Source organism: Nerophis lumbriciformis, linkage group LG28 (assembly GCF_033978685.3).
Source record: "Nerophis lumbriciformis linkage group LG28, RoL_Nlum_v2.1, whole genome shotgun sequence".
Classification (NCBI taxonomy): Eukaryota; Metazoa; Chordata; class Actinopteri; order Syngnathiformes; family Syngnathidae; genus Nerophis; species Nerophis lumbriciformis.
Window position 1 is genome coordinate 3,411,603 of NC_084575.2, and position 14,389 is coordinate 3,425,991.

A 14,389-nucleotide genomic window follows, 5' to 3' on the forward strand; every position below is an offset into this window, starting at 1 on the left:
TCTTCTTCTACGCAAGCAACCGCCAAGGTAAGCACCCGCCCCCATAGAACAGGAAGCGCTTCTTCTTCTACTGTAAGCAACCACCCGCCCGCGTAGAAGAAGAAAAAGCGCGCGGATATTACCGTTTCATTTCCTTTGTGTGTTTACATCTGTAAAGACCACAAAATGGCTCCTACTAAGCGACAGGTATCCGGTTCATGAAAAGACGCAATCTCTCCATCCGCACACGGATTACTATTTCACAGCAACTGATATTCCTGTGAACCGCACTGTGGATACAACGGGAGCACGTACGATGAATATTCGCACCACAGGGAATGAGAAGTCATCCTTCACTGTGGATCTAGCTTGCCATGCTAATGGCCAGAAACTTCCACCCATGGTGATATTCAAAAGGAAGACCTTGCCAAAAGAGACCTTTCCAGCCGGCGTCATCATAAAAGCTAACTCGAAGGGATGGATGAAGAAAAGATGAGCGAGTGGTTAAGGTAAGTTTAAGTTTACGCGAAGAGGCCGGGTGGCTTTTTTCACGCAGCTCCGTCCATGTTGATATACGATTCCATGCGCGCCCACATCACGCTGGTTTTAATATATTATTAAAGTTTGACTGACCTATCTGACTGTTTTTTTGACATTCCTTTAGCGCAGTTAGATGCGGCTTACAACACGGGGCGGCTTATAGGTGGACAAAGTTTTGAAATATGCCGTTCATTGAAGGCGCGGCTTATAACCCAGGGCGCCTTATGGTGCGGAAAATACGGTAGTTCTCAGGAAGAAAAAAAGGTTGTAGATGATGTGAAAGGACCAAATCCTCTGTTTAAGAATAATACGAATAATAATAATCAATGTTATTTATAAGTTGCCTTTCTAGAGACGATACAAACATTACAACATTGAACAATATAAAACAGAAAATGTCAGTTTAGACAAGAAACTAGAAATAGCTGAAATTAAAGTGAATAAGCATTCTGGAATAAGTGTGTTCTTGATTTGAAAAGGCTAAATGAGTTCATATTGTGGAAGTCTTGCTGTTCCAAAAATATGGAGGGTCAAATTGGACAAAATTAAACAATTGATTGATTGAAATAAATACATCTTTAAATAATTACTTAATATGATAATTCATTACAAATGAATTTAAATACATAAATGTATTTTATCTTTCAAAATCAGCCATCAAAGTCAGTGGGCGGGTCCTAACATCTGATTGGTTCCAATGACCAGAGAGAATAGCGGTTGATATCTTCGTCCGAAAGTGAGGAAATTGTTACATCTTTGTAACTGTTTTGGACTTAAGTTTGCTTGTTATCTGTATGTGGTATATAAGTTCCTGTCCTGTGCCCATATTTGGTATTTTTCACTTCCTCGTGCTGTTCACAGGCTTCCACACCAACTGCCTGATATGCAAACGGGACAAACCTGTACCATGTTGCCAATCAATCTCTTATTTCAGTCCAGATTGTCATCCAGACAGCGTCGGATCTCTGCTTCGCATACACGTGTTGTTTCCGGTACAAAATGAGTTCCGTCTCTTGCGCATTTACTTCTGCACTCGCCTTCTTTTGTTTTCCCCCACTCCTTTTGTGGTTGAGTTTTCTGTTCTTTTCTTCCCTTCATGTGAGTGCACCTTTTGTTTGTATTAAATAATATTATTTTACTCAGCGTCTGCCTCCCGTCTCTGCATCCTTGGGGTCTCGTTCGTCACTAAGCTGCATTCCAGCTCCTGACAGAAATAACTGTATTAAATTCCTCTACTTTATTTCCTACATGCTGTGGGTCAGCATAGGTCTTACTTGCACATGTTCCACATCTACCAGCAACTCCCCAGAAAGTATTAAAAAGTATGTCCTTCTAAGACGTCATGTTTTCAAATACTTTTAAAGTTCCAAAGATATGAAGATATGACGGGGTGAGGTTGTGGATATTCAAGAAATACACGACGCACTTACCCGTGTAACAAATTATCCAAGGAGCGGAACCTTAAACAATGGGTTAGTGTGGCTGACACTGGGCTTAAGATGAATAATTGTTTGTTTAAGGAGTTATCCGGCTTAATGTAGACAGGGCATGACTTTGCCTGTGACCTTTGCTAAATTAATTTTGTCAAATCTTTTAAGGAAGTCCTGGCCTCTGACTGTTCAATGGCAGAACATATATATATATATATATATATATATATATATATATATATATATATATAAATACATCCATTTTCTACCGCTTGTCCCTTTATATATGTGTATATATATATATATATATATATATATATATATATATATATATATATATATATATATGCAGGGCTCACATTTAACCACGGAAACCGTGGCATTTTCCGTGACCACCCTTGTGACTTGCCATAATGCCCGAAAAAATTGACCGGCATTTAAGGCAAGAACATGCCGTGACCACCCTTGACTTTTTACTTATTAATGGACTATGGATGTAACAATAAACGGTATAATGATACACAGCGGTGAAATTCCAGATGTTTAGTAACACGTTTACATTTGTAATGACCGAAAAACTGTCATTTATCAACGCACTTTACGCAACTGCTTACTTCCTGAACACTGAAGCGCCGCAGCGTCTGCTCATGCTCACTAGAGTCGTACGGCTCGGGAGACATGGCGGTGACTTCATGGACTTTATTTTGAAAATGTTCCCTCCGAGCTAACGGAGCCGATCTCTTGGTTTCACTTCATTGCAATGGCTTCTACTTCCATGGAGTGTCGGTGTGCGATTAAGAGCACAATGCTGTTGGAGGAGAACAATATTTGATGTTGCACTTTCATTTTGAACCTGAAGCTAGCGTCCTTCCGTCAGCTGCTGGGACTGAGAGTTAGCATGCAGCAGGTGATGTGTGGGGAACCTTGTCACAACTTCTTTATAAAGTCTGTAGTTTGTTTACTGGGATGCTCACTCCTCCTTTATTTAACTGCTTTCTTTGTTAATGTTCCAATAACATCAATACTAGCTCAAATGTTTTGTCATCTTATCCAATTGATCGCAGGCTGAGTTGTCGGTGAGGCACAAAGATTGTGTGTTGGATGTGAGCGGTATCACTCTTTATTTTTGTTGGCCAAACTGTTGTACTGAAGTACGTGGTTGTTGTTGAAGAACAAAGATTGTTTATTAGACTTAATTTTCATTATTCAAACTGCTTTATGTTTTATACACCATGTTTTTTTTACATTACTTGTGGGGTTTTTTTCATTTCACAAAGTAATTACTTTAATAACCATTCATGTCACACAGCATTTTGTTCATGTTATATTGTGTATAAATAATTCCTATACAACATATTTCTGCTCAAACTCTCAATGGATCTGTCTTGATACAGCATGTACATGTACACACATTAGTACATGTAAATGTACATCACTTATACAATTCTTCTCTCTATGAAAATGTAAAACTAGAGATAAAGGCATCATGTATTAAAAAATATGACGTGCTGATACTATTAATGAACAAAAACACAAATATTTGTCTTTAAATCTATAGATCCAGAATCTACAGCATTTGTATGAGATATTACAAATGACATGATGTTCACACCAACACTGTTTTACCAAACAATGAATAATCATGATTAATAATCAAGATATCAATATTGATACAAATAATATTAATTATTATTTTGCCCATAAACGTGCAGTCCTAGGTGTAAGACTAGATCTTATACATGAACACTAATTGTATCTATATGGACAAAAAGTGCAGTTACATCTTATATCCACAAGGTGCCATCTTACAAATTGTTCACATTTTTTTTTATATATTTATATTATTATTTTGTTTCTGCCATATGACTTTGTTTATAATGCTTGTGTTGCTTTCAGATGCACATTCAACTTTCTACTTGAGGTACATATATATATTTGGACACAGTTTGTGTTTTAAAAAAAAACAACTAAAACTTGGTAAAAGGATTTCAGTATAAGTAGTTTTTGAAAATGTTGAGCACATTTAAAATGACCGCGATAATAATGATAACCGTGATAATTGTGGTCACAATAACCGTGATAAATGTTCATACCGTGACATCCTTATAATGGACAATTGTAACGTAATTGTTTCCTCCAATAAATTGATAAAAACACATCTTTTTCTTACATTTTCAACTGTTTAAGACATTGCATAATTAACATTAATCGGTATAAACAACATGCGCAGCCATTTTGGAAGCATGTGTCAAAGTTTAACCGACAACGAGAACAGCCGAGTTGTTGTAAGATTTTCCCAGAGATACACTAGTTGCATCAGGGTCTGGAAGGACATCAGGTGTTCCCTGAACTTAGGTCAGGCACATGCACCCTAGACCGGCCAGGTAGGCCGGCGTAATGGGACACTATGCTCACTTTATTTATATTTATATATATATATATATATATATATATATATATATGGAGCCCCTGCCTTGAAAGAACATGTTTGCCTTGGTGCCCTAACATATGAGCCCTCCTTTAAGGCAACACTTGCCTTAACCTTAAAAAGTTACAATTGGAGGCCTGTATACAGGTAAAAGCCAGTAAATTAGAATATTTTGAAAAACTTGATTTATTTCAGTACTTGATTTCAAAAGGTGTAACTTGTACATTATATTTATTCATTGCACACAGACTGATGCATTCAAATGTTTATTTCATTTAATTTTGATGATTTGAAGTGGCAACAAATGAAAATCCAAAATTCCGTGTGTCACAAAATTAGAATATTACTTAAGGCTAATACAAAAAAGGGATTTTTAGAAATGTTGGCCAATTGAAAAGTATGAAAATGAAAAATATGAGCATGTACAATACTCAATACTTGGTTGGAGCTCCTTTTGCCTCAATTACTGCGTTAATGCGGCGTGGCATGGAGTCGATGAGTTTCTGGCACTGCTCAGGTGTTATGAGAGCCCATGTTGCTCTGATAGTGGCCTTCAACTCTTCTGCGTTTTTGGGTCTGGCATTCTGCATCTTCCTTTTCACAATACCCCACAGATTTTCTATGGGGCTAAGGTCAGGGGAGTTGGCGGGCCAATTTAGAACAGAAATACCATGGTCCGTAAACCAGGCACGGGTAGATTTTGCGCTGTGTGCAGGCGCCAAGTCCTGTTGGAACTTGAAATCTCCATCTCCATAGAGCAGGTCAGCAGCAGGAAGCATGAAGTGCTCTAAAACTTGCTGGTAGACGGCTGCGTTGACCCTGGATCTCAGGAAACAGAGTGGACCGACACCAGCAGATGACATGGCACCCCAAACCATCACTGATGGTGGAAACTTTACACTAGACTTCAGGCAACGTGGATCCTGTGCCTCTCCTGTCTTCCTCCAGACTCTGGGACCTCGATTTCCAAAGGAAATGCAAAATTTGCATGGTTGGGTGATGGTTTGGGGTGCCATGTCATCTGCTGGTGTCGGTCCACTCTGTTTCCTGAGATCCAGGGTCAACGCAGCCGTCTACCAGCAAGTTTTAGAGCACTTCATGCTTCCTGTTGCTGACCTGCTCTATGGAGATGGAGATTTCAAGTTCCAACAGGACTTGGCGCCTGCACACAGCGCAAAATCTACCCGTGCCTGGTTTACGGACCATGCTATTTCTGTTCTAAATTGGCCCGCCAACTCCCCTGACCTTAGCCCCATAGAAAATCTGTGGGGTATTGTGAAAAGGAAGATGCAGAATGCCAGACCCAAAAACGCAGAAGAGTTGAAGGCCACTATCAGAGCAACCTGGGCTCTCATAACACCTGAGCAGTGCCAGAAACTCATCGACTCCATGCCACGCCGCATTAGCGCAGTAATTGAGGCAAAAGGAGCTCCAACCAAGTATTGAGTATTGTACATGCTCATATTTTTCATTTTCATACTTTTCAGTTGGCCAACATTTCTAAAAATCCCTTTTTTGTATTAGCCTTAAGTAATATTCTAATTTTGTGACACACAGAATTTTGGATTTTCATTTGTTGCCACTTCAAATCATCAAAATTAAATGAAATATGCTCATATTTTTCATTTTCATACTTTTCAGTTGGCCAACATTTCTAAATATCCCTTTTTTGTATTAGCCTTAAGTAATATTCTAATTTTGTGACACACGGAATTTTGGATTTTCATTTGTTGCCACTTCAAATCATCAAAATTAAATGAAATAAACATTTGAATGCATCAGTCTGTGTGCAATGAATAAATATAATGTACAAGTTACACCTTTTGAATGCAATTACTGAAATAAATCAAGTTTTTCAAAATATTCTAATTTACTGGCTTTTACCTGTATGTGTGTTACCAATAGTAACAAGCTAGTCATTGATTTTTAGTTTTCGTTTAAGCAAGTTGCAAACAAGACACTTAAATGTTTGCGGTCATTGTGATTATATTATACATTAAAATGTCATTTTCTTGTTATTAGTCAATATAAAGTTAGTAAAGATGTGAGAGTAAGAAGTCAACAAACCTGTTCTGTGTAACACAACTTGATGTTTCCTGAAAACAGCGTCCAATAGTAGATTGTTCTGCTCCTTTGTTCTAGAAAGTTCCGCCTCGTATTCTGCTATCGTTCTTTCTAACACTACAAATATTTCTTCAACGGCAGCAGTTAGTCGCTGATCCACCAACGCTCTCAACATGTGTAATGTAGACATTTTCACACAATCACAACACTTTACTCTCACACTTGATCTCTACTTAGCGATGTGTTGATAACTTCTGTTAGCAGCTAACAAGCTAAGCTAACTAGCGAGCTAAGCTAACTAACAATAAACGAGCACGAGAAGCAGTAAAGTGCTTCTAGCACATCGAGACCATTTTATCCTTGAATAAAGAATCAAAGATGTATTTTATAGGACGTAAATATTTCAAACTGTAGAACAAATAATAAGACTGACTTATTAGCGTCCTTCTCACGTCTTTCTCCGTCGATGTGCTTTCACGACAGTTCGCACACTTGACGTTACAAGACGGTACCACTCTGCTCTCGCGAGATGTGTCATGCGCAGGGGAGCCAAAGAAACGATGCGTCATCAAGGCCATCTTAAAAAAGAAAAAGAAAAAAAAAAAAAAAAATATATATATATATATATATATATATATATATTTTTTTTTTTTAATTCTTGTGCGGCCCGGTAAGTGTGCTAATTGTAAGTGTATCTTGTGTTTTTAATGTTGATTTAATTAACTATATATATATATATATATATATATATATATATATATATATATATATATATATATATATATATATATATATATATATATATATATATATATATATAGTTAATTAAATCAACATTAAAAATCACATAAAAATATATATATATATATATATATATATATATATATATATATATATATATATATATATATATATATATATATAGTTAATTAAATCAACATTAAAAACACAAGATACACTTACAATTAGCACACTTACCCAAAAAACCTCCCTCCCCCATTCACACTCATTCACACTCATTCACACAAGTTAATTTAAAGTAGCAATGATCGTCACACACACACTAGGTGTGGTGAAATTTGTCCTCTGCATTTGACCCATCCTCTTGTTCACCACCTGGGAGGTGAGGGGAGCAGTGGGCAGCAGTGATTTAACCCCCAATTCCAACCCTTGATGCTGAGTGCCAAGCAGGGAGGTAATGGCTCCCATTTTTATAGTCTTTGTTATGACTCGGCCGGGGTTTGAACTCACAACCTACCCATCTCAGGGCGGACACTCTAACCACTTGGCCACTGAGTAAAAGGGTTGTTTCTTTCTGTTATTAATATTCTGGTTCCTACATTATATATCAATATATATCAATACAGTCTGCAGGGATACAGTCCGTAAGCACACATGATTGTATTTTTTTATGACAAAAAATAAATAAATAAATATTAATAATAATACAAAAGGTTGGGGACCACTGCACTACAGGGACAAGCGGTATGAAATGGATGGATGGATACAGAGGTCTATCAATGATTAAAATCAGCTTAAGTCACTGAATGTTCAACTGATTTTCAGGCCATTTGCTTGAATTTAAATGTCAGACACGTAATTATCATGCAACATATTTTGATTCAACATTAAAATGCTGCTTTTCATAGCAAAATAAATACATAGTGTGGCAGAGTGTGCACTATCATTAAAACTTGCTGTTTGTTTGCATATTAAAACAGAATAGTAGATAATAATAACGAAAAAATCAATGCCAAACTATTTTAATAATATTACGTTATGTATGAGAATAAACTGAAAAAAATATATGTATAGTTTATATATACAAAAGCCAAAAGCAGTGAAGTTGTCGCGTTGTGTAAATGGTAAATAAAAAGAGAATACAACAAATCCTTTTCAACTTATATTCAATTGAATAGACTCCAAAGACAAGATATTTCATGTTCACACTGAGAAACATATATATTTGTTTGCAAATAATCATTAACTTAAAATTTAATGGCAGCAACACATTGCAAAAAAGTTTTTACCACTGTGTTACATGGCCTTTCCTTTTAACAACACTCAGTAAACGTTTGGGAACTGAGGAGACACATTTTTGAAGTGGAATTCTTTCCCATTCCTGCTTGATTTACAGCTTAAGTCTCATATTTTAGCCTTCATATTGCACCACACATTTTTAATGTCTGGACTACAGGCAGGCCAGTCTAGTACATGCACTCTTTTACTATGAAGCCACACTGTTGTAACACCTGGCTTCTTGCTGAAATAAGCAGGGGCGTCCATGATAACGTTGCTTAGGTGGCAACATGTGTTGTTTCAAAACCTGTATGTACCTTTCAGCATTAATGGCTCCTTTACAGATGTGTAAGTTACCCATGTCTTGGGCACTAATTCACCCCCATACCATCACACATGCTGCCTTTTACACTTTGCGCCTATAACAATCCGGATGATTCTTTTCCTCTTTGGTCCGGAGGACACCACGTCCACAGTTTCCAAAAACAATTTGAAATGTGGACTCGTCAGACCACAGAAGACTTTTCCACTTTGTATCAGTCCATCTTAGATGAGCTCAGGCCCAGCGAAGCCGACAGCGTTTCTGGGTGTTGTTGATAAATGGCTTTGGCTTTGCATAGTAGAGTTTTAACTTGCACTTACAGATGTAGCGACCAACTGTAGTTACTGACAGTGGGTTTCTGAAGTGTTCCTGAGCCCATGTGGTGATATCCTTTACACACTGATGTGGCTTTTTGATGCAGTACCGTCTGAGGGATCCAAGGTGCGTAATATCATGGCTTACGTGCAGTGATTTCTCCAGATTCTCTGAACCTTTTGATGATATGGGGACGGCGTGGCGAAGATGGGAGAGTGGCCGTGCCAGCAATCTGAGGGTTCCTGGTTCAATCCCCACCTTCTACCATCCTAGTCACGTCCGTTGTGTCCTTGAGCAAGACACTTCACCCTTGCTCCTGATGGGCCTGGTTAGCGCCGTGCATGGCAGCTCCCGCCATCAGTGTGTGTTTGTGTGTGTGAATGGGTGAATGTGGAAATAGTGTCAAAGCACTTTGAGTTCCTTAAAAAAAAGGTAGAAAAGCGCTATACAAGTACAACCCATTTACCATTTACCATATTACGGACCGTAGATGGTGAAATCCCTAAATTCCTTGCAATAGCTGCTTGAGAAATGTTGTTCTTAAACAATTTGCTCAGGCATTTGTTGACAAAGTGGTGACCCTCGCCCCGTCCTTGTTTGTGAATGACTGAGCATTTCATGGAAGCTGCTTTTATACCCAATCATGGCACCCACCTGTTCCCAATTAGCCTGTTCACCTGTGGGATGTTCCAAATAAGTGTTTGATGAGCATTCCACAACTTTCTCACTCTTTTTTGCCACTTGTGCCAGCTTTTTTGAAACATGTTGCAGGCATCAAATTCCAAATGAGCTAATATTTGCAAAAAAATAATGTTTTTCAGTTCGAACGTTAAATATCTTGTCTTTGCAGTCTATTCAATTGAATATAAGTTGAAAAAGATTTGCAAATCTTTGTATTCTCTTTTTATTTACCATTTACACAATTTCACTGCTTTTGGCTTTTGTATGTATATATATATATATATATATATATATATATATATATATATATATATATATATATATATATATATATATATATATATATATATATAGCATATATAGCATATTTCAGTCAAGTTAATAACTCTTACACAGCAGAAGTGTGACAGAAGTCATGTGGTCTAGTGGTTAGAGTGTCCGCCCTGAGACTGGAAGGTTGTGAGTTCAAACCCCAGCCGAGTCATACCAAAAACTATAAAAATGGGAGCCATTTCCTCCCTGCTTGGCACTCAGCATCAAGGGTTGGAATTGGGGGTTAAATCACCAAAAATGATTCCCGGGTGCAGCACCGCTGCTGCTCACTGCTCCCCTCACCTCCCAGGGGGTGAACAAGGGGATGGGTCGAATGCAGAGGACACATTTCACTACACCGAGTGTGTGTGTGTGTGTGTGACTATCATTGGTACTTTAACTTTAACTTTACTGAGCCAAAAGTTGCGTTATTACAAGCGAGCGTCATTATTCAGGGTTGCAGGACATGGAGGAGGTCAGGTCAAAAGATGAGGCACTCCTCCCTTGGAGAAGCCAAACCATCAGTTTTATATTCCTACCCCCTGTCTGCGTGTGTGTGCTGGGTCAGGAGTGTACATCCTGACCATAAAAGGGGGCTTTGTGTGTAAGTGGCTGAAAAACAACAGATGTATGTTAGATGTTTACATCCAGCTAAACATTTAGTCCAGGGGTGTCAAAGTCATTTTAGATGGGGGCCACATGGAGAAAAATCTACTCCCAAGTGGGCCGGACTGGTACAATCACGGCACGATAACTTCAAAATAAAGACAACTTCAGATTGTTTTCTTTGTTTAAAAATAGAACAAGCACATTCTGAAAATGTACACATCATAATGTTGTTGTTTTTTTACACTTAAATGTTGCTGTTAATAATATTCTACCTTTATTTGTCCTTATTTATACTTTCTGAATAAATGATGTGATAATGTTCATCAGTCAACTCATTGGTGTTCATTTTCAATCTACATCTAAAAAATAACATCAAAATCAATTTACATGATGTTATTTATATACTTTGCTCATTTTCTTTAATTTTTTCTTTTTCTTTTACATATGTAGCATCATCTACAAAGATACAAATAATTGCTATTGTGACATCTAGTGGACATATTTGCATACCAAGGTCCAACTTTGTTGCCTCTTCTTCTGCCAGAACTAATCCAATCCACACACAAATGTCAGTACTAAAGGGCCCTATGTTATTATGTGCCCAGAGTGAAATAGCTACTAGTTAACCTGGTGCTTTGCTTTCTCCAACATGAATATAAACATTCACCATATGCAAAACACAATACCAGTTCATTCATTCACTTCAACACAGACATGTTTTATCGAGGGACGTAACTTTCACACTGCCTTATGTGACGTAGTGAGTGTCATCCGAGGCCAGAAAGGGGCAGAAAGAGTATAGAGAGAGTATAGCCAACAGGGTTTTGCAGTTGGTGTCCAACATGGCACCCTGTAGTCACGTGAAGGGTTTTTAACCAATCATTTGGGAGACTGCCTGGCCATACTCTCTCTAATTGGTCAAATCCCCTCAGGTGACTACAGGGCACCTTGTTAGACACCGACTCTGAACCCGGGTTGGCCAAACTCTCTCTCTACACGACTCTGGAAAGGAGCACACATCAGTGACCTCTAGAGGACGATGCCAGTAAATACACAACATTGTTACTATGTTTTTTTGATTGATTGATTGAGACTTTTATTAGTAGGTTGCACAGTGAAGTACATATCCCGTACAATTGACCACTAAATGGTAACACCCAAATAAGTTTTTCAACTTGTTTAAGTCGGGGTGCACTTAAATTGATTCATGATACAGATGTATACTATCAGATATATACTATCATCATAATACAGTCGTCACACAAGATAATCACATTGAATTATTTACATTATTTACAATCCGGGGAGTGGAGGGGGGGGGGGGGGGGGGGGGGGGGGGTTAGGTTTGGTTGTTATCATCAGTCATCAACAATTGAGAACAGAGAAATGGATATTGAAACAGTGTAGGTCTGAGTTGGTAGGATATGGAGAGAGAGAGAGAGAGAGAGAGAGAGAGAGAGAGAGAGAGAGAGAGAGAGAGAGAGAGAGAGAGAGATCAGAAGGCATAAGAAAAAGTATCTGCATTTGATTGTTTACATTTGATTATTAACAATCCGGTGAGGGTGTTAGTTTAGGGTTGAAGTTGCCTGGAGGTGAACTTTTAGTGCGGTTTTGAAGGAGGATAGAGATGCCCTTTCTTTTATACCTGTTGGGAGCGCATTCCACATTGATGTGGCATAGAAAGAGAATGAGTTAAGACCTTTGTTAGTTCGGAATCTGGGTTTAACGTGGTTAGTGGAGCTCCCCCTGGTGTTGTGGTTATGGCGGTCATTTACGTTAAGGAAGTAGTTTGACATGTACTTCGGTATCAGGGAGGTGTAGCAGATTTTATAGACTCACTGTTTTACATTGTTGTGTTCATATATGTTTATATTGTTCACAAAATGATAGTCAAAATCATTTAATGATCTTGAAAACTTTCCCTGTATTTACTGGTTGGTGTGATCAATACCAACATGTACAGTAACACCCACAAACACTTGCACTTTGTCAGCAAAGTTCTTGTGACAAAGAAAAGAAAAGAAGAATGTTGCTGAGCTAATGCCCCGCCTATCCTCCCCCGAGCCACTAACCACTTCATCTGGGACACAAAGGACAAGACAAAACTTCAACACAAAATGTATGCATCCTTTCCAACGGCCACTGGGGGGCAGTAGAGGTAACTATTCCAGCAAGGTTTTACAAAGTGTTTTACAAGGTCTTACTCAAATTGTCTACCTGGTCTGTGTGACTACACTCTGGCAACCCATGTTGTCTGTTATAGTCCTCAAACATACATGTTGCTGCTGTAAAGGCACGCTGGAAAAGGTTGACATAGCGTGTAAAGTAGTCCCTAACCACAAGTACACACCTGTTGTCCTGAGATGTAACAGGTAACTCAGTAATATTCATAGCGGCAGGTCCTATCATGTTGAAATGTACCATCTTTATCTTTCATGATGGTCACTGCGGTTAAGTGGTTTGGATCAAGCATCCAGTCAATGTTTGGCTTTACCGTGTCTAATTTCACATTTCACTTTCCTTTTCTTGGATGCTTTGCCACCAGAAGATTCAGCCTCACACTTTTCCCTCCTCCCACTTTTAGTACTTTGGCCACAGGGAGTCAATCACATGAATTGTTTCAGCTTTAGTTTTTACTTCCTGATCCAACCCTGGCTTGGAATCTAACCCATGCAAGGAAGAACTGCCAAATGTGACTGACTATCCCAAACAGAAATAAAACTATAAAATGGGTGAAGTCAGCACAAAGCGTCAGATGGACAGAACAAGTGTGCCAAGAGCCAAGGTCAAAGTTTTCTTCTGCTTGGAGACGGCACCATATGTAACATTAACATACACACCTTGATGAGTTACCCACTAGATTTCTAAAGTCTGTGCTGAGCAGTTTGTCCTTCATCTAGTTAACGTCTCACTTCAGACTGGAACATTTCCAAAGGCCTTAAAGGCCTACTGAAAGCCACTACTACCGACCACGCAGTCTGATAGTTTATATATCAATGATGAAATCTTAACATTGCAACACATGCCAATACGGCCAGGTTAACTTATAAAGTGCAATTTTAAATTTCCCGCAAAATATCCTGCTGAAAACGTCTCGGTATGATGACGTCTGCGCGTGACGTCACGGATTGTAGCAGACATTTTGGAACAGCACGGTGGCCAGCTTAAGTCGTCTGTTTTCAGCGCAAAATTCCACGGTATTCTGGACATCTGTGTTGGTGAATCTTTTGCAATTTGTTCAATTAACAATGGAGACTGCAAATAAGAAAGCTGTAGGTGGGAAGCGGTGTGTTGCCGCCGGATGCAGCAACACAAACACAACCGGGGTTTCATTGTTTACATTCCCGAAAGATGGTGGTCAAGCTTTACTATGGGCCAGAGAAGTCAAGCGAACACGGTTGGATTGGACCACACACACAAAGTACAGTGTATTATGCAGCGATCATTTCGAAAGATGGTGTTTCGAAGAGGGTCCCTTGCGAAGGGCAGAGATGGGCATCGCCACCACCCGTCGACTGGTGCTGAAGAAAGGTGCGGGGCCAACTATTTTCAACAGACCACGGCCAGGCATCAGTGGCAGTGTCACTGTTAGTGCTCCCAGTGCAAGTTCGACACGTTCAGACCACCCCACTGGAAGAGGGTAAGGATCTTGATTTCCAGTTTCCATAGTCATACTCACACACATAGTCA

General features: G+C 38.8%; 3 protein-coding genes across 6 annotated transcripts in view; 1 reads left to right on the top strand and 2 right to left on the bottom strand.

Moving 5' to 3' along the window:
* LOC133570591 (uncharacterized) overlaps positions 1-14,389 on the top strand; it is a 463,307-nt gene that overhangs the window by 320,483 nt on the left and 128,435 nt on the right. The window lies entirely within an intron of this gene.
* LOC140680121 (uncharacterized) overlaps positions 1-14,389 on the bottom strand; it is a 1,112,395-nt gene that overhangs the window by 73,044 nt on the left and 1,024,962 nt on the right. The window lies entirely within an intron of this gene.
* The window catches only part of LOC133570551 (uncharacterized), a 270,169-nt gene that overhangs the window by 26,338 nt on the left and 229,442 nt on the right, over positions 1-14,389 (bottom strand). The window contains exon 1 of one of the 4 annotated variants that reach the window (XM_061923268.2): positions 6,445-6,845. The exons of 2 other annotated variants lie outside the window; for them this stretch is intronic. In XM_061923268.2, coding sequence (XP_061779252.2) covers positions 6,445-6,631 — 187 coding nt within the window. In that variant the 5' untranslated portion in view covers positions 6,632-6,845. Of the gene's footprint in view, positions 1-6,444; positions 6,849-14,389 lie in introns of those variants that run through there. One more of the 4 variants, XM_072916477.1, reaches the window with a different exon arrangement.